We start from the raw sequence: 25,742 nt of genomic DNA, 5'->3' as shown, positions 1-25,742 counted from the left end.
TTATCTTAGTAAGCCAGGAACTTGGAAACACTGCGTGTTTTGTACAATCTGCTAGGGCCTGGGATGGGGCAGCGTGTAATTTTTACTACCAATTTTTGTTTTTGGCATGCATCCATTGCCACACCCCATCAGCATTTAAAGAAGTCGTTGTGCAGTTGTTGATTTTCAGAACTAGGAACTCTAAGTGCTTTGAATGTGCTGGGTAAATTCCCACAAAGGCCGAACGGAAGAAATCGGATCAGGCCCTGGGGTACTGCTGCGAAGAACTTATCTGTTCTTCTACTACGCAAATTATGCATTGGAGCTCACAAGCAGGCCCTTAACTCCTTCAACATCAAGTTCTTGAGTCTTTAAAGGTCCATAATCTTGTAGTTCTCCATGGCATCTGATACTTGGTAGAAACAAATAAGTGGGCCATAGGTTACAACCTTGTCTTCTATAGGTCTAAAAGGGTTAGTTCACCCACCAATACAACTTATTTGATCATTTACTCATTTAGTTTTAAACCTGTATGATTTTTTTTTCCTTTGTTGAACACAAAAGGAGATATTTTGAAGAGTGTCCTAGCTGCTCGTTTCCATATAATGAAAGTGAATGTTGATTTTTACTGCCAAGCTTCAAAAAGGACAAAAAAGCACCATAAAATTAGTCTGTACATCCACCTCACTATATCCCAAGTCTTCTGAAGCCATACGATAGCTTTATCATTTATCATGTGGCCGATAGTGATGTGCTAAGTAAAAACATCCGGATGTACGAATGAGGGTTCAGGCTTATATTTTGGTTTCTTCTGCCTACACAGCTATCGCATGGCTCCAAAATACTTGGAATATCACGTAAGGATTACGTTTAAGCTGGTTTTGTCTTTTCGCACTAAAAGTCACCATCCACTTTAATTGTATGGAAAACAGTGGCCCGGACATTCTGCAAAATGTCTACTTTTTTTGTTCCACACAACAAAACAGGCTTTTATACTGCTTTTAAGTCAACAAGTTACTTTTCTATAACTGTTTTATGTTTGTGTACCACCTCATATTTGTTTAAAACAGGCAAGCATCACTTTTATTATTGCTTATAATTAGGGTTAGTTGAACAAACCTCTAACATCAGTATACACTGGAACCATTTTAAGGGATCAAAAGATTGTCAAGACTCTGGACTCTTTCGACTAGCACCATTAAGCAACCACCTAACAACCACCCAAATCACTATGGCAACTGCATAGCAATGCCCTAACAACCACCCAAAACACCATTGCAACTGCATAGCAATGCCCTAGCAACCACCCAGAACACTATTGCAACTGCATAGCAATGCCCTAGCAACCACCCAGAACACTATAGCAACTGCATAGCAATGCCCTAACAACCACCCAAAACACTATTGCAACTGCATAGCAATACCCTAACAACCACCCAGAACACTATTGCAACTGCATAGCAATGCCCTAACAACCACCCAAAACACTTTTGCAACTGCATAGCAATGCCCTAACAACCACCCAGAACACTATTGCAACTGCATAGCAATGCCCTAACAACCACCTAGAACACTTTTGCAACTGCATAGCAATGCCCTAGCAACCACCCAGAACACTATTGCAACTGCATAGCAATGCCCTAGCAACCACCCAGAACACTATTGCAACTGCATAGCAATGCCCTAACAACCACCCAAAACACTATTGCAACTGCATAGCAATACCCTAACAACCACCCAGAACACTATTGCAACTGCATAGCAATGCCCTAACAACCACCCAAAACACTATTGCAACTGCATAGCAATGCCCTAACAACCACCCAAAACACTATTGCAACTGGATAGCAATGCCCTAACAACCACCCAAAACACTATTGCAACTGCATAGCAATGCCCTAACAACCACCCAAAACACTATTGCAACTGGATAGCAATGCCCTAGCAACCACCCAGAACAACCTAGCAATCATATAGCAATGCATTGGCTAACACCCTCAACTCTCTAGAATCATAGAGGCAAGTTTCGCACAGGCAAGCACAATTCACATTTTCTACATAAATTTAAAAAAAAATCTAGTTGGGGTTATTGTCACATTGAACTACCTTTTAGTACATGGATCAAATGATTTGATGGCAAGCTTTACTATTGCTCATAATTTGAACATGCTATTGTTAATGGATTTGAACATACCTCCCTCTCGCTTTTGTCCATTTGGTTCCTCTAGGAAGCATTTAGCATTTTGAGATACAACAGATGAGGTGGTTATGTCTTGATGTGAGGAATGGGCTCTCTTAGGCTCTGACTCTGGCTTTAGTGTGCTGTAAAGCGCTCCAGCTGTTTCAGATTTTACTTCCAGTTGTCTGGTTGCCGAGGTCTAGAAGGTGGTGGATGATGATGACGATAATGATGATGGTCGTGTTTGACAAGTAGAGAGATGCAGTCATTTTTTATTTTACATTTATTTTTCCTGTATCTAAGCAGGCAGGAAGATACAAGCAAAATGCTGCTGTTATACCTGTAATTTCGAGAAGAACACTAACGCAGTCGCAATAGTTACACTCACCTACCACAGCCATAACACATACATACAAACAAACAACTCTTACTCTCCAGTCTCGACCAATGCACAAACATACAATGCACTCATAAAAACACACACACATTCCTAGCCCAGCTGCAGCACACACACATTCCCTCCCCCTGGATTAAGCTTACTATAATGGGAAAACCCTCAATGCATGCAGTGTTTCCCTCTCATTACCACTGCACCTGTCCTGAACTGACAGCACTAATGCAGGACAGCACTTAATGAGAGAAAACGGCTGACAGATGAGACAAATACTGACACAGAGCAACACAGAGAGAGAGAGAGAGAGAGAGAGAGAGAGAGAGAGAGAGAGTTCTGTAATGTAAAGTAATGTACAGACAACATTTCTGAAGTAGTCATGAAGCCATTTAAGTGACTAAATATGTGTGCTGGGTATGCATTTTTTAACTAGAATATATATATATATATATGCATACCTAAATAGATTTTCAGCAGCATGAATTTGGCTAAGAGGTCTCTCCCAGTAGCACACTATGCCAAAGTTGAAAGAAGTTCAAGAAATGATTAGTAAAAAAAAGGTGATTGAAATAAATCAGTCTGGGAAGGATTACAAATCTATTTCAAAGTCTCTTGGACTCCAAAGAACCACAGTGAGAGTCATTATCTCCAAATGGAGAAGACTTGGCACAGTAGAGAACCTTCCCAGAAGTGGCCGACTTTCCAAAATTCCTAGAAGAGCACAGCGATGACTCATCCAGGAAGTCACAAGGACAACGCCAAGGAACCGCAGGCCTCTCTTGCATGAATAAAGGTTCATGACTCCACTATCAGAATGACATGGAAGAGTGGCGAGGCGAAAACCACAGAAGAGCATTAAGGCTCGTCTGAATTTTGCCAAAACACACATTGATGATCCTCAAACCTTTTGGGAGAACATTCTGTGGACTGATGAGTTGAAAGTGGAACTGTTTGGAAGACAGGGGTCCCGTTACATGTGGTGTAAATCTAACACAGAATTCCACACGGTCAAGCACGATGGTGTTAGTGTGATGGTGTCGGGATGCTTTGCTGCTTCAGGGCGACTTGCAATAATTGAGGGTAACATGAATTCTGCTCTCTACCAGAAAATCCTAAAGGAGAACGTCCGGTCATCAGTCCGTGAGTTGAAGCTCAAGTGCAGCTGGATTGTGCAGCAAGACAATGATCCAAAGCATAGAAGTGAGTCCACCTCTAAATGGCCCAAAAGAACCTAAATTAAAGGGTTGGAGTGGCCTAGTCAAAGTCCCGACTTGAACCCGATTGAGCTGCTGTGGCAGGACCTTAAACAAGCAGTTCATGCTCGAAAACTCTCCAATGTGGCTGAACTAAAGCAGTTCTGTAAAGAAGATTGGGCCAAAATTGTGAGTTGTGAAAGTCTGATCTCCAGTTATCAGAAGTGTTTGGTTGCAGTTGTTGCTGCTAATGATGCCACAACCAGCTATTAAGTTTAAGGGGGCAGAGTTTAAGGTTTTTCACATGGGCATTTATAAATATATATATATATATGATAACTGTATTTTGAGTTTACTCAGGTTGCCTTTGTTTTATATTATATCTCAACAAACAATTTAGTATAAAAAATACACAAAAATAGAAGAAATCAGGATGGGTGCAAATACTTTTTCCACATCACTGTATATGCACATAAATTAAATGTACTTGCTGATATTTAACCGCTTTGAAAGGATCTGCAGCTGAACTCCCTTTTGCCATTTCCAAAATCTTCTAAATGAGTAATACATTTTTTTACATTTTTTACATTTAATATTTTATATAAATTAATAATTGTTACATATATATATATATATATATATATATATATATAAATAAGTAAATACATAATAATAATAAAAAATAATATATATATTTATATACAAAAAATTTAAATACAAAAAATTATAATAATAATAATAATAATAAAATATATATATAAAATTTTTATTTTATTTTTTATTTAAATATTTTTTTAAATTAAATACAATTATTTTTTATTATTATAAATAATAATAATAATAATAAAAAAATATATATATATATATATATTTTTTTTTTTTTTATTTTTTTTTATTTTGTATTTCAGTGAATTTTGAGCAAATATTGTCAGAAATGTTGCATTTATTATGCTGTCTTTAAATTCTATTATGTATGTATCTTACAGCTTTAATTAATATTCTACATTAATTAAAGCATCTACAATTTTTGGAAGGGTGGATCCTTTGTGATGTTTCCGCCCCGAGTCATTACATTGACGGACAAACACACAACAGCGCTTCCGTGTCAGTGATCAAACGATGGAGAAAGGAGCTCTATTAGTGTATTTCTATCTTATTAGGAAGGCTTTGTTTGGAAAACGTTAATAAAGCGTTATATTATTATTATTATTATTTTCATAAAAAGGAAATAAATGCATTTTGACTGGAAAAGAAGTATGTATAGAGTCAATTTTCAGCACTTTCAAAATATGCGATTAATCACAATTAACTGCGAAGAATTATTCGATTTACGTTTTTTTAATTGACCGAGACCCTAATGTATCTACATTGAAGCGGACATTAAAAACCTACATTTTGGTATCGTCATCTGCCTTTAAATGGTCTGCACTTATATAGCACCTTTTTAACCATAACAGTATTCAAAGCGCTTTACACAGTGTCCCATTCACCCATTCACACACACATTCATACACACATTCATACACCAATGGCGGCAGAGCTGCCATGCAAGGTGCTAGCCTGCCATTGGGAGCAACTTGGGGTTCAGTGTCTTGCCCAAGGACACTTCGGCATGTGGAGTCGTGTGAGCCAGGATTCAAACCACCAATCCTGTGATTAGTGACCGACCCCCTCTACCAACTGAGCCATAGCCGCCCCAGAAAGACCCATGTTTATCGACAACAGATGATTAATAAACTAAATATAATAGCATAATTATAATAAATCATATCATTATAAATAAATAACAAAACTCTTTGAGTTTTCCTAGTCTCTCTCTTTAACTCTCTCTGTTACACACTCATATAAATATCTACTCCCACATCACCTCTATTCTTTCTTTAACAAAGACTTTACACATCGTATCCCATTGTGCATGTGTGAGAGCGTGTCATGCAGCCAGTGGCCATTCAGTTTCACAATTGCCATTGCCAATGTAACTGCATCCATTCACCACAGTGTGTGTGACCTGTGAGGGCATTTGTGTGTTTTGTGTGAAATGAAACTAACCGTTCATCTGATAAAAAATTATTTTAAATGATGTAATTTTGTCCCCTAGCATGCATGAAACTCAACATGGAATCAAAATGGACCATCTTTACTGTCTTAACACACAGATCTGGTCTTCTTGTGAACAACGTTCATTAAAAATGCAGTAACTTGCTCCTCCTCTGGCTCTGAAATCAGGGGTGGTTCTAGGAATTGATCTTTGGGTGGAATTGTGATCTTTAGGCTGGTCCACTGTTTAACGGGCCCAGTGGTTTTTTTATTTTAGTTTTAGTATTTTTCATGGCTGCCCAAGCAGAAGCATTTACTGGTATCATTTAAAAATGTCTAACACGCTACATTTCTCAGGGCAGTCTTGTTGTTACCGCTGTCTATTTGTATTATCGTGTTTAATTTGGATTGTAAATGTTGCAAACATTACAGGGTGAATATGGGTGAAGTGACAAACTTAATCCCCATTGTATCCATATTCATTTCCTTAGATGATTATAAATAATTTCTTATCTAATCTTTGGGAAGTAAACAATTAAAGGGATAGTTCACCGAAAAATGAAAATTCTCTCATCATTTACTCACCCTCATGCCATCCCAGATGTGTCTGAGTTTCTTTCATCTGCTGACACAAACGAAGATTTTTATGAAAATATCTCAGCTCTGTAGGTCCATACAATCAATGCAAGTCATCACGGTATAAAACCTTGAAGCTCCAAAAAGCACATAAATGTAGCATCCTTTTTTACTGTAAATCTTGACATCAGCAGTCTCATTTGCAATCGTTCCTGTAAGATTGCAATTGCGAGATTTATAACAAAATGAGATAAAATTTTGGTCACCCAAAACTGATTATATTTCTTCAGAAGACTGATCAAATCAAATCAGCAAAACCACTTAAGGATTACTTTGTTACCTTTGGTGGGCGGCTGTGGCTCAGTTGGTAGAGTGGATTGGCTGCTAATCGCAGGGTTGGTGGTTTGATTCCCAGCCCACATGACTCCACATGCTGAAGTGTCCTTGGGCAAGACACTGAACCCCAAGTTGCTCCCAATGGCAGGCTAGCACCTAGCATGGCAGTGTGTGTGTGTGTGTGTGTGTGTGTGTGTGTGTGTGTGTGTGTGTGTGTGTGTGTGTGTGTGTGTGTGTGTGTGTGTGTGTGTGTGTGTGTGTGTGTGTATTTATCACTTTGTGGGGACCAAATGTCCCCATAAGGATAGTAAAACCCAAAATTTTTGACCTTGTGGGGACATTTTGTCGGTCCCCATGAGGAAAACAGCTTATAAATCATACTAAATTATGTTTTTTGAAAATGTAAAAATGCAGAAAGTTTTCTGTGAGGGTTAGGTTTAGGGGTAGGGTTAAGTTTAGGGGATAGAATATAAAGTTTGTACAGTATAAAAACCATTATGTCTATAGAAAGTACCCATAAAACATGGAAACACAACATGTGTGTGTGTGTGTGTGTGTGTGTGTGTGTGTGTGTGTGTCAGTCACAGTGTAAAGCACTTTGGCAAGCTCTATGGTTAAAAAAAATTTACCATTATGTGCTTTTTACTCGTGTTGTATGGACCTACAGAGCTGAGATATTGCATATCTTTGTTTGGGTTTAGTAGAAGAAAGAAAGTCAAACATTTCTGGGATGGCATGAGTGTGAGTAAATATATAATTATCCAATAAATGGTTATATTGGGATGTGTGGCAGAGCTCATTTCATGACCACTGGTGGGAAAAGCAAAGGAAAATAAATAACAGAAATTTGAGGTGAAATGTTTGTAAATGTTACATAATGATTTATGATGTCATTAAAAATAATTCTAAATACAGAACTGTGCAAAGGTTTTAGGCACTGGTGAAAAATGTTGCATAGTGGGGATGTCTTCAAAAATAATGCGTTTTCATTTATCAAAGGTATAATGTCAAGTTATGTGTGTTTGGATCATAATTAAAAGTGCCAAGAAATGTAACATTTCCAAAAGTGTCCTACTTTGCCTAAAACTAAAACTGAAATGAAAAAAGATCATTTTATTTTTATTTTAGTTAGTTTTGGAGTTAAGAAAAGGTATTCTAGTTTAGTTTTTTTTTTTTTTTTAATAGTTTCAGTTTTAGTTTTATTTTAGTTAAAGAAAATGGTTTTAGTTTTTATTTTAGTTTTTGTTAACTAACTAAACTGAAACTGAGAAAACTAAAATTTGACTAAAACTAACAGACAAACTGTGAAAACTAACGAAAACCAATTTGGAACGACAGATTAAAATAAAATAGAAATAAAAACCCAGAACTAATAACATTGAACGGACTGAACGTTCCCTGTTGATCGTGTTTTACTGTTGGTCCGAGGGGCATCAGAAGGTTCATGAGGAAAATCCAAACCCCTCTTTTTTTTTTCTCCCCAATTTGGAATGCCCAATTCCCAATGCACTCTAGGTCCTTGTGGTGGAGTAGTGACTCTCCTCAATCCGGGTGGCGGAGGACGAATCTAAGTTGCATTCGCGTCTGAGACCATCAATCCACACATCTTATCACATGGCTCATTGTGCATGACACCGCGGAGACTCACAGCAAGTGGAGGCTCAGGCTACTCTTTGCGATCCACGCACAACTCACCACGCGCCCATTGAGAGCGAGAACCACTAATGGCGACCATGAGGAGGTTACCCCATGTGACTCTACCCTCCCTAGCAACCGAGCCAATTTGGTTGCTTAGGAGACCTGGCTGGAGTCACTCAGCAGTCAACAACCCCTCTTACTTTTTTAAGCCCTGCCCTCCAACCACCTTCCTCCCTTCTAGTAAACCTCCACTTTTCATGATCCAATCAAATCCCGATGGAGAAAAACTAGTTTCGCCCCAACATGTTGAGTATCCTGTTTCTCTCAGAAATACGTCAAAATACGGAAGTAAAGCGGTTTGCGAATGTCATTTCATGTTGACTATTAAGATGATACATTAGATGGGTGTGCATGAGAGAAAGTGTGTTTTGCTTACACTTGAACTGAGTATTTAGTGCATGTTTATCAGTTTCATCTTTGCACGGTTACTGTAAACACCCTTTTCACAAACGTAAATGAAATCATTGCCCTCTAGCCATGTGTTAATGAAGAGAAGGAACAATTCAGGAAGAGTGTGTGTGAGGCATAAAAGTAGCTACACTGGGTGTAATACGGGCCGGTGAGAAAATTTGTTTTATATCCGGTGTACTAAACTTTTACAATGAAGCATGAAGATATCTGAAAGAAAGGCATGAAACAAAGAAGAGTTAGATTGATAGAATAATTCAAACGATTGACAGAAATGTAGGGAAGTAGAGATGGAAGACATGAGCAGTGTGTGTCTGTGGTTAAGAGGGAGAAACAGAGAGATGGAGTTAAGGAGAAAGATAGTAAGAGAGATAGAGTGTCAGAAAGACAGAAGGATGGTGGGTGCCTCATTTGCATAAAGGGTAGGGCACGATGCCCAGTTTAGGAGAAGGGTTGGCACCTTGCCTCTCCGAGTGGCAGAGGAAAAAGAAAAGAATGAGTATAAAAGAGAGTGAAAGAGAGAGAGAGAGAAGGGTGTTGGAGAGTTCAGAACATCTCTAGTTTAAGCATGGCACTTGGCACCAAAGCTGCTGAAATATCAATCTTAATTACACTTACAGTTTGTGATGTATGTATATGTAGAATCTCAAGGACAGGGTACCAGGGGAGATACTAAGATTTCGGACTCAAAGGGTCTCAGTGAATGGGTCGTGACAACATGTTTAATAAACCAATTATAATTGCATCTGCTTGTAAGTAAATGAGTTACTGTGGCATATTTGGTTGCAATTTATTTTGTGATTTCACTCTAATGGAGAGGGGGCAGAGGATGAAGTGGAATGGGCCTCTGAAATGTCTCAACTTTTTGGCTATTATGTCACGAATCCCACTTCATTTTTCAACCCCTTCCCTCCAAACAACTTCGCACCATAGAGCGCATTAGTGCCCGCCCACTTTTCTTTTTTTTTCACCAAACGGACCGGGTGAATCACAACATTACAAACTTTGATTTCAAGTGAAAGCGTATTTGAAAATGTGACAGAAAGACGCGACCTCTTGAAGAAATTAATTACACTGTAAAATATGTTGGTAAAACTTGAGTAAACTCAACTTGAAAACCCAGACCAAACTCACAGTTAGTCAAGAAAATTTAAGTTGAATTTTTTTAAAACTTATAAACTTTAGTTCAATATCCAAAACTTGTCGTGACAGTTGGAGTTAAAGATAATAAAGTTAACATAACTTAATGGGACTATCATGTTTTACATTGTACAGTCCCATGAAGCATTGGCAATGAAGTAATTCACAGCAGAGACTCACAGCATGTGGAGGCCCATACTACTCTTCGTGAACCATGCACAATTTAACACGCACCCCATTGAGAGTGAGAACTACTAATCGTGACCACGAGGTTACCCCGTGTAACTCTACCCTCTCTAGCAACCGGGCCAATTTGGCTGCTTAGGAGACCTGGCTGGAGTCACTAAGTACACCCTATATTCAACTCACTCACTGGTGGTAGTCAGCACCCAAAAATGTAAACTCTCTCATCATTTACTCACCCTCATGACATCCCAGATGTGTTCTTCTGACAAAAAAAAATTCAGATTTAAATTAATGGTGACCAAACAGGGGGGTATGAAACAGATCAATATTTAAGTCTTTTTTTAATATATTTTCTCCTACCTGCCCAGTAGGTGGCGATATGCTCAAAGAATGCTAATCGCCAAAAACTAAAGATGAAGAATGTGAAAGTGGAGATTGATAGTAAAAAAAAGGACATAAATTGATCTGTTTCACACCCATACCTGTCATATCACTTCTGAAGAATGATTTCAGAATGGCATGCTACCCAAACTACTCTTACTACTTCATATGTGACAATGGCAGAAATAGTATGGGTAGCAGGGCTGGACTGGTAATCTGGCATACGGGGCATTTTCCCGGTGGTCCGACGCACTTTGGGGCTGATCTGGGGGGAGAATCGAGCGGGCCAGTGAGTCGGCTGTGAAATGTGCCAAATGGGCCACGATTAGCTAAAATGATCCGCCGTGTTATGCATAACGGACCACAAAACGACCCCCCCCCCCCCCTTCAACTTTTGGGCCAGTTCCTCTGTAAAATCCCAGGCTGATTTCTCTTCCCAGTCCAGCCCTGATGGGTATTATGTAAATCCAAACTAAGCCATGGACTTTACCACTTGAGTCTTATGGATTACTTTAATGTTTCCTTTATGTGCTTTTTGGAGCTTCAGTGTTCTGGACACCATTCACTTGCATTATATGGACCCGCAGAGCTGAGATATTATTCTAAAAATCATAGTTTTTGTTCAGCAGAAGAAAGAAAGTCATACACATCTGGGTTGATATTAAAAGTTAAAATAACACACCCAAAGTCTCTAAAACATTCTGGTTCATAAATAGCTTGGGTCTTTATGGGGCCTGTATAGATTAGCATTTTTAGAATGAAAAAAAAAATCATTATTTAGTTTATGTAGGCTATGGATACCCAAAATACCCCCAAACTATAGCTTAGATACACACATAGGCCTACAATATCGACATTCATGTGCTTGGGCGGTCTGAGCGATCGTATTATTTCGCTGCCGCGCTCGTCTCCACATATGGAATGATTTTCCGGACATTATTCAAAAGGAATTGCAAATTGTATTTGCAATTGCGTTTTCAATTTGTGGACGCATAAAATGTGACATAATCCAAACGCAATTGCAAATCGCGCATTACCGTTTGCATTTTCGTTTAAGTGAACGCACAGTGACTGCCAGATTTCAAATGGAAAAGCAAAGTCCGTTTGCAACTGTGTTTCCCATATCTTCCGAGTTTTGGCCCTGTCATATTTAAATAGCAATTTCAATTACCATGTCTGCTTTTTCACTTTCTCAGCGTCGCGTATGTAGCCAGCCAAAACTCAAGTGGAATACTAATTCCCTTAGTATTTCCATTGACGCCTTACACAGAAACCTGTCAATCAGGGTCAAGGGTGGGATTATGCTATGGGGCGTGTTTGTCTTGGGAAGTGACGTCACTCACAGTCGACGGTCAAGAGTCATTATATAAACAAGCATTAAAAGTAATGGACCAGAAATCTGTAAGATGGCATCACTGCATCATTCTAAGGAAGCATAATATCTTGAGTTTTGACAGTTTTGTAAATTTTTCTTTTTAAAACTAATTTTTAAGTGTGTGAACAACATTGCACCAGAAATATTCTGTCAACTAGTACATAAACAAAAGAGCGGAATAAGAACTAGAGGCACAATAAGTGGAAACTATAGCCGCAAAACGTAGAACAACATTTGGTCAGACATCATTTTCAGTAAGAGGCCTACATTTGTGGAATGCATCTGAAATTAAAACATTGACAGACTTCAAGGTTTTTAATACACATTTAAAGCAATGGCTGAAACAGAAACAACTTTGTGAACACTGACTGTACAGGACATAACACAATGCATACAAACATAATGTTGCATATGTGAGCACGCACAGACATATGCACACTTTTGTGTTCTTGTATTGTTAAATGTGTCTAGACTTTGATATATAGTGACTTCCACATCTACTTAAGCCCATATCTTATTTCATATATGGGATGTATTTGTTGTATGTATTTTATTAATTATAAATCTTAAACTCAATACTCTGTAATTTTTGTTTTAAATTTTTAAGCCTAACCAGGGACAGGGGTTGCAAATTAGTCATGGCTAGAAACATGTATGCGTGGCATCTACTTTGTAGCCTATTCTTTATAAAGCAATGTTCTATGCATTTGTCCCTGTCAAATAAACATTAAAATAAATACAAAATAAATAAAGAGGTGATGCCCTGAACAGACGCCGGTTTATTTGATCTTGACCGTCGACTGTGAGTGACGTCACTTCCCAAGACAAACACGCCCCATAGCATAATCCCACCCTTGACCCTGATTGACAGGTTTCTGTGTAAGGCGTCAATGGAAATACTAAGGGAATTAGTATTCCACTTGAGTTTTGGCTGGCTACATACGCGACGCTGAGAAAGTGAAAAAGCAGACATGGTAATTGAAATTGCTATTTAAATATGACAGGGCCAAAACTCGTAAGATATGGGAAACACAGTTGCAAACGGACTTTGCTTTTCCATTTGAAATCTGGCAGTCACTGTGCGTTCACTTAAACGAAAATGCAAACGGTAATGCGCGATTTGCAATTGCGTTTGGATTATGTCACATTTTATGCGTCCACAAATTGAAAACGCAATTGCAAATACAATTTGCAATTCCTTTTGAATAATGTCCGGAAAATCATTCCATATCCGCATTTTTCCAGTTTACACCTCCTCAATAGTCCGCTGACAAATCTCACCGCGCGCCGATCAGCCGACACTTATTTGTACATTACAGTGTTCATACATATCACATAATAAACGACATAAGATAATTAAAAACACGTTTAAACTGTACATACAAACGGTTCAGCATTTAGGGTAACATGACCACTTAAGTGGCGCGACTTCAACATGACGTTCTGTGTTTGGACGAAGTCTAGCGAGTCATTCCACTGTCGGCCATTTTTGAGCGCTCTCGGGAGGCAATTTCCAGTCATGCCGGTGCAGCTCCTCTCTGCTTGAATAGGGAAAGACCAAAATCTCAAAAGAGGTTAGAAAGAACATATCTCAAATCATCAATAAAATTGGACAATACTGGTATCATAAAGTGTGATTTTGTACCCCATATAACCCTGAAAACAGCATTTTCCCGGCTTGTGTAGCTAATGCGCATGCGCGTTCTAGAGTTGATTGACAGGCGTCCTCTGTATCTAAAAGGTGATTGGCTCTTTTAACTGTAAGGCGGGAATCCCTTTCTACAGCTCAGAGATCCCTGGTTGAGCGTTTCAATTTCGCCCATTCATTTTAATCGAAGTGGCCCATCTTTGCTAAATATTCCCTGGTTTGGATCATTTTTTAATGCACGGAGAATACAGCAGTACTGAACCCGCTGAAATGACTCTTCAGATTGTCATGTGTTGGAAACATTTCAGTTTATAAATTGCACAGAAATCATAACTCTCCAAATCTATTTGATATGTCTTGCCTACTTGTTGCTATTATTAATATTATTTTATTTGATCCTCAGTAGTAGGTCTGCCTTCATGTTTTGTTTAAAAATATCGGGTGTAGGCCCGACAAAGACACAGACAATCTTTTTTTGTTGTTGTCATTTTCCTAAGCAAACCACCATGTTTTAAATCTATTCTGTTTAATTTAATTACAACTTGGATTGCAGACCTGTCATCTGCCTTTCTCTCAGTTTAGGTCAGAGATGTATAGGCCTGCAGACTTTCAGAGACATCTCTTGTTTTAAAATGTGTCAAATTATGTTTTAATTATTTTGCCTTGTAAATGGAAAATATAATAATTAAACGTGGCTTTATTTTAAATCTACTGATTACCCAACAGATGTTTTTTTTTAACATTGTTTAGTCTAATGGGAACATTGGGATTTTTTGTAAGAACACGTAGAAATTAAAAAATATTACTACAAATCTTTTCTTTTTTAACGTCCGGGGGGAAAATCTGATTTCAAGCCAGTCTTGTGATATAAAGTGAAAGTTTTAGATTAAATTCCGCATACAAAATGAACCTATTTTTAATTTTATTTTGCATACTGCTGTCGATATACATTACATTAATGTAAATATGATACGCATGTTTATATTATATAAATGCACAAATGCTGGGTTATTTGACTGGCCCACAATTATCTGATGTGTTTTATTTTTTATTTTATTTTTGTTAGTATTTTCGATTTCGTTCCTCCCATTGCTGTTCGTTCAAGCCCGTTAAAACTAATTAGGCTACACTTAGTATATCATGAATTTGAAAACTAAAAATGTAAAAAAAAAAAAAAAAAAACTTTATATAGAGAGCTGCTTTTTCTCGTTTTATAAAGACAAGTTTATAAAACTATATATATTGTTTATTGGACGAACAGAGATCTGCAGCCTTTCCCTCCTTGTCTCGTGCTTAGAATGATGGAGCTCGCGCTTCCCGCCAATGCGATTTAAATAAATAAATAAAGAACTGTAACGGTTAACAGGACTGTCGTCATAGACCGTATTTAAGAAAATCTTATAATTATTTATTTTTTAGATATAAAAAGAAAAACGGAAATGAGAAGTATAAAAAAAAATAGGCTACATTAAATCTTAAAAGGGCAGATCTGACCAAAAAAAAAAAAAAAAAAAGGGTATAGCCTATGGTATAATTTTACAACCATTTCGTTTTGTCGTTATTCTCTTCAAACCTTTTTGTTTTTAAAGTGGACATTTTGAGCCATATTTCAGCTTATTATGATGAGAGCCACAACTAGAGTGTTAGAAAGCTCTTAAAGGTTGTTGCCTTTGGCTACACCAAAAATAAAACCTTTTAAAATGACAGATAATTAGGTTACTGAAAGACCCCTAAGATTCACTGTAAACCCAAATAAGTTAGCAGAACTCAAAAAATTGGAGGTAATCAGTTACATCAAATTAATCAACTTAATAAATTACAAGTTTAAGTAAGCAGAACTGTCATATTTTGTACTATGCATGCGTGTTGATTTTTCTCTTAACTTGATATATTGAGTAAGCTAACTCGTGCATTTTAATTGTACTTCATTTTAAATGTATATATTTGGCTGAGCTTAAAATCACCATGTAGGCACAACTTAATTATTACAAGTAGAGAGAACCTAGCTAGATAGTGAACATTAGCATCTTGAATAAACAATGCTTTTATTAGCATATTTGCTCAACAAGTATATCACTATACTGTAAAACGATCAAATAATATACCGGTCTTCAAGCTAATCTCAAGCTCCACTATTCACCATAATGGTAACCCCCCAAAAAAGGTGTACGTTTCGTGAACTCAAAAGAAAGAGAAAGTTCTATATACTCATCAAGGAACTAGTTTGTATGATTCAATTTTTCCTTAATTTTCCTTTAATTTTGAGCATTAGGGCTTACATTGTGTTAGACAAAATACACACATCAAACATTTGGTCTGGTTTAGACATTTTGTAGAAATGGGATTTAAACAAAATGAAGAATTAAGCATTTAATTTAACTTAGTGGGCTACTATACTGCATGTGTGGTGCAGACGGTTTTAGCAAAGACTCTGGAAATGAAGCGTGTGTGTGAGAGTGTGTTGCCGAGTTTTCTTTTCACAGCCTCAGCCTTGTTTTCTCTTTCTCTGGAAGAAGTAGGCCCCGCTATACAGACAAAAAACACACAAGCAGCATGCAACAGAGCGAGACAGCTTTTGTGAAAATCTCACTTTTTTCTCAAACTGTCATCTTCCTCTTGCCCTCTCTTTCTTTTTTTTCTTGCATAAAACAAAGGTCACTGTTTAGAGAGGAGAGTGTCATACAAAGATAATATAGGCGGTGGTATAAAAGAGTCTGAATGACATACACAGTCTTTGGCTCACAAGGCAAAACAGCCATGCAGCAATGAACAAATCCTGCTGACTGCGGGTAAACGTGAGCAAACGCCGTTTTAAATGCTGTTTTTGGCTTGCATTTAATCTCATGTCTGTAACACAAAGTTCTTCCTTCATGGGATAAAATCGGTTTCATCCAAAATGGTAATTTTCCATTTTCTACGATCATTCAACCACATTTTTCAAGCAAGAAAAGGGAACTTGAGGCCTTGTTCCCCCTTTCAGTATCTCAGGTCATTAAATGCAGACATTTGCAAACTCTTTGTTAGGAGATATGAATTTTTTTCAAGGAAATAAGCGGGCAGGAAATCTGTGCAGTCTGGCGAATCAAATCAGATGGGTACTATAACAACATCATGATTGATTTCAATTTTGCCAACAAAATGTAGGCAAAATAAAATACCAAGACATCAAGCAGATGGATAACACCTTTTAAAATGACCGATAATACAAAGAAGTGGACTGATCTGAATTGAGTAGACCTTTAAAGAGCTGAATGAATCTGATAATTCAAGAACTTTCCTTTAATTTCCATTTAAAATCTCCAGTTAGTTAAACAAAATAAAATAACACACCAACCTGCTGCCCTGTTTTGTTGTTGTTTGTTAGGAAACACTGGTTTTAGGTGCTTCGGAACTGCAAAATAGTCTTGAAACTTGCATTGGGAATGAGTCTTCATCACCCGGTAGTCTCGGGCAGGCCTGCTAATCACCCTAAGGTGCCGCGTCGCCCTATGAGTGTGGCATATGTTGCGAAAGCTCATTGCGGGAATTAAGCCAGATGAAATCTCTTGATGTGAATCTGCTCAAGCTAGCGATTGCCCTGGATCATTGAGAACAGGGATTGTGATGGACCTTTGAATTCCTTTAAAATGTAATTTGGAAACTGACAAGAACTTTAAAGATAAAGTCTGAATAACAGTGTTATTAATTGGTTGGTGTCAGATTTAACCATTGAATGTGTTGTGTCCCATGCAGAGCTCAACAATTAAGATGGCCCGATGGGTCAGTGTGAGTGTTTCTGGCCAGTTGGCAGGACTGTCACTGAACTTGTATTGTCTCACGTTTTTTGAAATCATCTACATGTGTTTTGCAAATTTTAGATTTGGTTTTCTGTGACTTTGTTGAATTTGTTGTCAAATTCTGCTTATTGAAATATTCCCCAAAGGTAATGTTATCTAGCTGTTGTTGAAATGGCAAAATGGCTTGAGATAGCATTGGAGGCATCGATTAGAGTATGTTGAAAATTATAAACAAATCGCAGTGTGCCTTTCCAGAAAATACCTCTTTATTAGTTCAGGTATATTATAGCTGTTTAATTTCCAGCTATTATTGCACATGGATAACGTAATAAATAAATGTGACCTAATAGTAAAAGCTTTTAAAAGAATATTCTGGGTTCAATCCAAGTTGAGCTCAATCGACAGCATTTGTGGACCTCAAAAATGTATTTTGACTCGTCCCTCCTTTTCTGGGTTATAGAGAGGCACTTACAAGGGAAGTGAATGGGGGCCAATTTTTGAACGATAAAATACTCCCTTTTTCCAAATGTAAAGCCACAAGACATGAACAATATGTGTGTAAACATGATGTAATGTGATAAAATCACTTACTAACCTTTTCTGTGTAACGTTAAATCCAGTTTGAAAAACTCATTGCCATGACGATGTAATGTCAACAAACCCTTAACCCCTTAAATGACTGTTAATTGGCGATTTAAACAACTTAACAGCTCAAATAATACACAGGTTTTGAAAGAAGAATTAATGTAAGTGCTTTTATAAAATTATAAGCTTCATAAAAACCCTCTTTTAAACCTTCCAAAAATTGGCCTCCATTCATTTCCATTGTAAGTGCCTCACTGTAACCTCCATTTAGCTTCTTTTTTTCAAGAAAAGGAGGGACGAGTCCATTTTATTTTACAAATGCTTGTATTGAACCTGGAATATTCCTTTTAATGGTTTAATGTTACCATGTTGAGGTATCAGTCATTCTCTAACCCTCAGTGATCCAAGCATTGACACTGATTATTTTCTTAGATTTTAGGAAGCCACGATAATAAAAAAAACAATACAATTGTTTTGGGGTGATTTTTGTGTGGCTTCAGCAAGCTGTGACATTCAATATGCACTTTGTTGCCCTCAAAACATTTGTTGTGCTACAGTTATAGAGTGTCAGCTACAGTAATGTGGGGATATTAATATTAATTTATTGCTTTACAGAAACATAAGAGCTAAGAAAGACACATTTAATTCATTTCTGACTTTGACGCTCAAATAAGACAGAATGGTGTTCTTGTTGTGGAATATATGTGTCTCTCGCTCTTTGTTTGTGTGCTGAATCTAAAGGCAGCTGCTGGTTTGTAGCGTCTGCTGGGAGTTCTGGCCCGCGTGTTCACACAACGCTCAATGGAGGGAGGGGATGGGGCAAACGGGGACACCGCGTGTGCGCTTGCTTGATGGAGATGATGGCAAGTGCATTGGTGAAAATGGTAAAAGCGTGTGTGCATCTGAGTTTGAGGGGAAAATGGAGGTAAATTGAGGTGGGAATGGAATACGAGCGGTGCTGCTGATTGGTACATGTAAAATTAATGTGCTCTGGACTTTGCAGTAGCACAAAATAGGAACTTGTCCATTTGGCAAAGTAAGGAGCCAACCCGTTGACCGAACCCTAAACTACACAACCCCCCACCCCCACCCCCTACCCCCTTCTACTCTCGCGCTGTCTCTTTCCACCACCCTATTTCCCTACCAGCCTCCCTCCCATTCAGCCCTTCAAGCGTGCGTATTGGCTGAGCGATCGGGCACCCTTTGCCAAATAGGTGGGCTCAGCTTCGCGCTGGCACACTCTGAGGCAATGGATAGGAAAAGAGCATGGAGAGGAAGAGAGAGATAGAGTTGGAGAGAAAAAGGGGAAAAAAGAAGCTTCTTTTTGGTTTGCCAGCGGTTGTACGCGCTCTTCCAACATTGATTCGGTCCTCACTTTTTTTTTTCGCTCTCCATTCGCTCCTCTCTACCCCCCTCTCTCTCTTTTTCTCTGTCTATCTCTCGCTCTCGAGTCGAATGCAGAGCACGCATATCTGAACAAACACCACTTAGGGCTTTGCCAAACATTTTTTTCTCTTTGTTGCGGTATTTGTGCATTTATATGTGTACATATTTTTTCTCTAACAGTGAGTACCATACATTTTAATTACGAGCCATTTTACTTCTGGCTTTCGTGTTTTCACATGTTATTTTCTGACAAAATCCCAATTTTTTTTACGAAACTTTCTTCTGCAATTGTCCTCTCTCTGCTTTGTGTATTAAATACAAAAAATCTTGCTTTTTCTTTTCCTGAATTGATTTTTTTTTTTTTTTGGCAAACATTGTAAAGTAATAATCAGGACATGTAGTATCAAGCTGAGTACAGAGAGGACGTTTGACTTTTTGTTTTTGACTCCGTATCGACCAGCAGGGTTTATGATGAAAGTACAATATGGTAACTACCAACATTTTTTTTTTGTTTTTTTTTTGCTGTTGTGTATTTTGCTGCATGTGTTGTGCATTTGTCTGTGGCATGCTGTTTCTGTGTCTGCTGCGATGTAGTTTGGATCAGGACGAGCAGTAGCAGGGGTTGGTTGTGCGGTTTGGCACAAGCAACAGTGAGCAGCTGTTACGGACTCTTTACGTCTGTCCTTTAAAAAACATCATTGTCTGTTTTGAAGTGTAGTTTGATTAGTCTTTTAAAATGACAACTAATGTCAGTTTTAATAAAGAGAAACATAGAGCAAAAAAAAAAAAATACAAATAGATGATGGCATGTCCATAGTGTAATATATAGATTGTGAGAAAATTTTATTTTTCTAAATTGACTGCAATATGCATTGTTTCTATTTAAAGCTTATGAAAGTGTTTTTTGTTTGTGTGAGTGTATTTGTGATGCACACACACACACATACACACACACACACACACACACACATACACACACACACACTCACTCGCATATCATGCACCTTCCGTTGCAGAGCATTGCCAAGCCAGGCGCACTCTCAGTTCACTCATGCTCCGCAATTCTAACATCTTCTCCCCTTCCCTCCTCTCCTCTCCTCTGTTCCCTCTCTCTCCACCTCACCAGGATGAATTCCATCCCTTCATCGAGGCCCTACTCCCGCACGTGCGAGCTTTCTCCTACACCTGGTTTAACCTGCAGGCCCGCAAGCGCAAATACTTCAAAAAGCACGAGAAGCGTATGTCCAAGGACGAGGAGCGCGCCGTCAAAGACGAACTCCTGGGCGAGAAGCCTGAGATCAAACAGAAGTGGGCGTCGCGGCTGCTGGCCAAACTGCGCAAGGACATCCGGCCGGAGTTCCGTGAAGACTTCGTGCTCACCATCACTGGAAAGAAACCACCTTGCTGCGTCCTGTCTAACCCCGACCAGAAGGGCAAGATCCGCCGCATCGACTGCCTGCGGCAAGCTGACAAGGTCTGGCGTTTGGACCTGGTGATGGTGATTCTGTTCAAGGGAAGTCCTCTGGAGAGCACGGACGGAGAGAGACTGGTCAAGTCGCCGCAATGCTCTAACCATACCCTGTGCGTGCAGCCGCACCACATCGGAGTGTCCGTCAAAGAGCTGGACCTGTACCTTGCCTACTTCATCCATATGCCAGGTAAGTGGGATACACTCAGTCTCGCTCTCTCTTTTCTTCACACACACTCAAGAGCTGACAGGGTTTCTTTCAGAGGGTCAGAATTTAGAGTAAGGCAACACCTCCATAATCACGATCAAATCCCGCACACATATAAACACTAGCTTTGAGCATTGTTGTTCTGTGGCCAATGGAAAAATGACACTGGAAAAGGGCACCCATGGTCATGGAAATCCTGGACATGTCAGGTTAATTTAAGTCAATGAAATGTAATCAAATGTGAAAAGTCAATAGCGAATGTAAATTTATCTGGTTGTGGGGGTCGAAAAAGCCAAATCCTCCTTTGAACCCTGTTTTTGGACTACAAGCTGAACAGCTCTATATGTTTACAACAGTTGCACTATCAACAAACATAAACCTACAATGAACAATTTTGTTTGTATTAATTAGCGTTAACAAATATTAATAAATGCTGTAAAAAGATGTATTGTTCATTGTTAGTTCATGATAGATAATGCATAAATTAATGTTGAAAAATGCAACCTTATTGTAAAGTGTTACCATTTAAACAAATCAATAATTGAGATTAATATGACAACTGCCAGAGTTAAGTGTCAATTACAACGTTCCACATATGTATGTCTGCCCTCGTTGCGTTAAAAATGTGTATTTGTGGCGTGCTTTTTTTTTCTTCTTGCAGTGGTTGAGCATTGTAGCCAATCTCAGACATATCTGTTACTCATTTTATTCAAATTTTAACAAACAGTTTTGTTTTTCATGCTGCTAAAAGGGCCAATGTGATGTATAAAACAGCAATAAAGTTATTAAAGAATGCAGTTCTCATCTTGTTTTGGATGTGTGGCCATAAACAGAATGTCATGCATATGCACCACAAATGTAAAGACTATAAATTCAACTGGATTGCAATTGCAATATCAAGGGAAAAATTGGACAATTATGATTTTTGTCATAATCGTGCAGCCCTATTTTAAATAAACTAATTCCAAAAAGATCACTGTCTGGTATAAAATTGGAAATCCTCCCCAGCAATATTCTATATTCTATAAAATGAATGTAAGCGCACTTACAAGCCATTATTTAAGATGGCAGTACTCATGAATGACTGAAGTTCATTCATTGGTCAATCCCTATTAAAATCACAGATCGTGTTTTGTCTTTTATCATTTGTCATTTTTAAGCAAATTAATATGATAGTTTAAATCAGGTCTGCACAATGAATCGAATAACTTGTGAATGAATGGCTGAAATGGTCATTGAAAATCAATCATTGGTCAAAAAGTGTTGGAAACCCATTTGAAATGTGAAGAACTCATCCAGTCCAATATTTCTACCATTGTTCTTAGAGTTTCATGAATCTGTTTCTGTCTTTTCATCATTTTGGATGATTAATTGCATTAATGTGAGAGTGTTTAGAATGAATTGCATGTTGGGTATAAGAGAGTATTCAGTGTGAGAATAATGGAGCGCTTGGCTTGTTCCATCTTTCAGTGTTTTCTCATTGGCAGTGTGTTTTAGAGCCGTATCGTGCTGGTGTGTTTGTGTGCGTGTATTCAGGGGATAAGTTACTCGCATGGTCTCATTCTGCCAAACACTTTTTTCTGACACAGCTAACACTCTCTCTGACACACACACACACACACACACATCATGTAGTAGACGAGGTCTGGCTAGCCAAACGCACTCAGGGCAGCAGCTCCATAATACTGTGTTTAGATATCTGTTACACTGTTTATTCAATATTACCAAATAGCTGGATCAAGCAATATTGAATTTATTCTTTTGATTAATTTCTTTCTCTCTGCTGTTACCAACTTAAAAATGGGATGAATTTAAAAGCACCATTGCAGAGCTAAACAGTTTCCTGGCTGCTCTGATCCAATTGGTACAAAGTCTTTCAACTCTCTCGGTCAGTGTACACATTGGTGCAGTCCGTGCCCAGCAGGGTTGGCCATCGTGCTGCCCATTCAGAATATGTGCTGCTGTGCTGCAGTCTTATCTTATCAGGCTAATTCCAGTGTCCACTGCTGCTTTTATCAGGCTCCAAATAGCCTCGGCAGGGGCTGGCACCCTGCAGGGCAGCTGCACAGAATCCGGGGGCCCATGGCATCCTGTGCCAGAGCTCAGGGAGCCTTTCTCAACCCCAGACGCACACGGCCTCCATGCACTGCGCTGGTTTGGGGCATTCTGTGAATTTTTTACTTTGTATTTAAATTGTATTCTTGATATGAAATATGCATTACAAACTAAGACCAGAATTATCCTTATTCAAACCATTTGTTTGTTGCGTGTGCCAAAAAATAACTCTGCATTCACTGTCTTGAATACGGTGTGTTTATTTTGTCCTTGTGGTTGTGAAGTCGCAGCATAAACTCTTTATTTGTCATTAAACGTGGCCTTCGCTTCATTGTCATGCTCTCAAAGGCAGTATTCCACAACCTCTTTTGTGTCTATAAGAAAGCAAGAGTGAAGAAAAAGACAGGCACCTACGGGAGTTGCTACAGTAATTGCTCTAGTTGGCACAATTGCAATGCCTTTGGTGCAGGAAAGTGTGTGTGTGTGTGTGTGTGTGTGTGTATGAGCTCGGGGCAAATTCTCAACTCATTTTCAACTCTCTTTTTCACCATTTCAAAACACAGAGATCTGGCCGTTCACTTTAAAAAGTCACTTCAAGTTAGTTTCATTGGGGGCAAAGCATAGAAGGTGCTATCTGTTACAGCTCTTGTTATCATTATATTGACTGGGAGTCTATGGCATTCTATAGATCCATATGGTAAAAAGTTGTAAAATTTGGCACACTTGTAGGGGAGCATCTGAACATTCCTTGTGGGAAATTTGGAGCCTCTAGCACAAACTCTCTAGCGCCACCATCTGTTCAAAATTGCACTCATGTTTATGCTTGTAACGTTTAAACCGTTTGGCCTAGAAACAAAATATTTTTTTCTTCCGATACCTTGAATCATGATGGTTCCAATGGTTACCATGGTTGCATGTTCAGCCCAGTTAGATACCATTTAAAATTTTCCGAAAACCAACGTTTACTAACTTCTATGTCGTTTGTCCGATTCGAAATTTGCCGTATATCATCTACTGACACTCTAGGCAAAAATTGTTAAAAGCTTTCTGATAGACCCAAACGTTCCCATTTAATGCTTCAACAAATTCAACACAGAGATCGCCAAATTGGTCATGAAGCTATATCTTGGCAACGCTTTAGCGTATTGCATATGTCATAGCCAGCATGTCCCGAGGGTACTTGAGCAGTGTCACAGTGCCACAAAGTGGTCAAGTGGTGCCTGGTGGGCTGGTTTGAGTATTTCTGGGGTTTTCACACACAACAGTCTCTAGAATTTACCCAGAATGGTGCCATAAACAAAAAACATCCAGTGAGCATCAGTTCTGCGGATGGAAATGCCTTGTTGATGAGAGGTCAATGGAGAATGGCCAGATTGGTTTGAACTGATAAAGTCTACAGTAACTCAGATAACCATTCTGTACAATTGTGCTGAGAAGAATAGTATATCTGAATGCTACTCTGAGATGCGGGTTGGCGCTGTTTTGGCGGCACAATGGGGACCTACACACTATTAGGCGGGTGGTTTTAATGTTGTGGCTGATCGATATATAGGTGGTAAAAATCTTCATGAAAGAATTTCAGTGTTTGTTTTATTTGTAATTTTTTTATATATATACTTCATTATTCAGTGGAATAAATATACTGATATTTTGTAAAAATTATATATTTTTTAAAACAATAAATATATAATAATATTAATAATTAAATTATTTTTATTTAAAAATGTTGAAAGACAATGTAAAAACACACAATAGATTAGGAAGTTGTGATTTCTCTTGCTTTGCATGGCGCATATGAAATGTTTACTGTTAAATAAATTATTTCAGCAGCCGCCATTCACTCCGAGCCAGTGTACATAACGCGTCTCTCTATCTCTCCTCACTCTTTCTGCTTCCAAGTGCCTCCTCTCTTGTTTTTGTCTCATCAATCTCTCCTCCAGGCTACCTCCAAAAGTCTGAGTGTTGAAATGGAAGGAAAATCCATCTGCGTGAGTCACATGGCACTGGTTGCTCTGCAACTTTGAAAACTGTACGAGACAGATTTTTTAATTTTAGAGAATCTCCCCACATCATTTTTCCATCATCTGACAATTCTTCTTTATTTAGGAGCGCGTTCAGATCGGACTCACCTGAGGTTTTGGGTTTACGGCTTCAATATGCCATTGCTGCACTCATTTTAATTGAAGCTTTTGCCATTTTTATTTCTTTTTTGTGATCATTAAGCCTTTGTTTGATTCATTCCAATGTGTTTTGTCAAAGTACGTAATGTTCAGTATCGTTTGTAGATCTGCGTGTTACTCTGTGTTTAAAACCGAAGTGTCAGGTTTTTACTTTCTCAGCACTCAACTGACCGCAAGCTTTTATGGGCATTTTAAAAGCACAAAGGAAGGATTGTAAAAGTGAAATGTGTTAACACAAACAAACCAATATCAGCTGTGCTACAGGAGCACCTGCGTTCAAGTATGTGTGAGAGGATATAAATCAAGGGTTTTTAATCACAGAGTGCTAAACATGAAAATAAAGTGAGAATAGACGAGGCGAAGGTTTTTTCTTCTCATGTCTGTCTTTAATCATTTGTATTACTGCCAAGCCAGAAATCAGTCCGTCTCCAATTGGGCTGGGGGATATATTAAATATTCGCCATATATTCACAATGATTTTGCCGGCGATGCAAAATTAAGCAACATTGTGCAAATCATCGCTTTAATGCACTTTTATTTGGATATTAATGTTTCAT

At 38.4% G+C, this 25,742-nt stretch overlaps 1 protein-coding gene across 6 annotated transcripts in view; it reads left to right on the top strand.

The window, feature by feature from the left end:
- LOC127643396 (nuclear factor 1 X-type-like) overlaps positions 1–25,742 on the top strand; it is a 138,094-nt gene that overhangs the window by 30,653 nt on the left and 81,699 nt on the right. For 5 of the 6 annotated variants that reach the window (XM_052126086.1, XM_052126091.1, XM_052126089.1 and 2 more), the window contains one exon: positions 20,401–20,932. In XM_052126086.1, the coding sequence (XP_051982046.1) occupies positions 20,401–20,932 (532 nt within the window). Of the gene's footprint in view, positions 1–18,729; positions 19,762–20,400; positions 20,933–25,742 lie in introns of those variants that run through there. The other variant, XM_052126088.1, reaches the window with a different exon arrangement.

This window comes from Xyrauchen texanus, chromosome 5 (genome assembly GCF_025860055.1).
Source record: "Xyrauchen texanus isolate HMW12.3.18 chromosome 5, RBS_HiC_50CHRs, whole genome shotgun sequence".
Classification (NCBI taxonomy): Eukaryota; Metazoa; Chordata; class Actinopteri; order Cypriniformes; family Catostomidae; genus Xyrauchen; species Xyrauchen texanus.
This window is presented reverse-complemented; position numbering and strand designations above follow the sequence as displayed.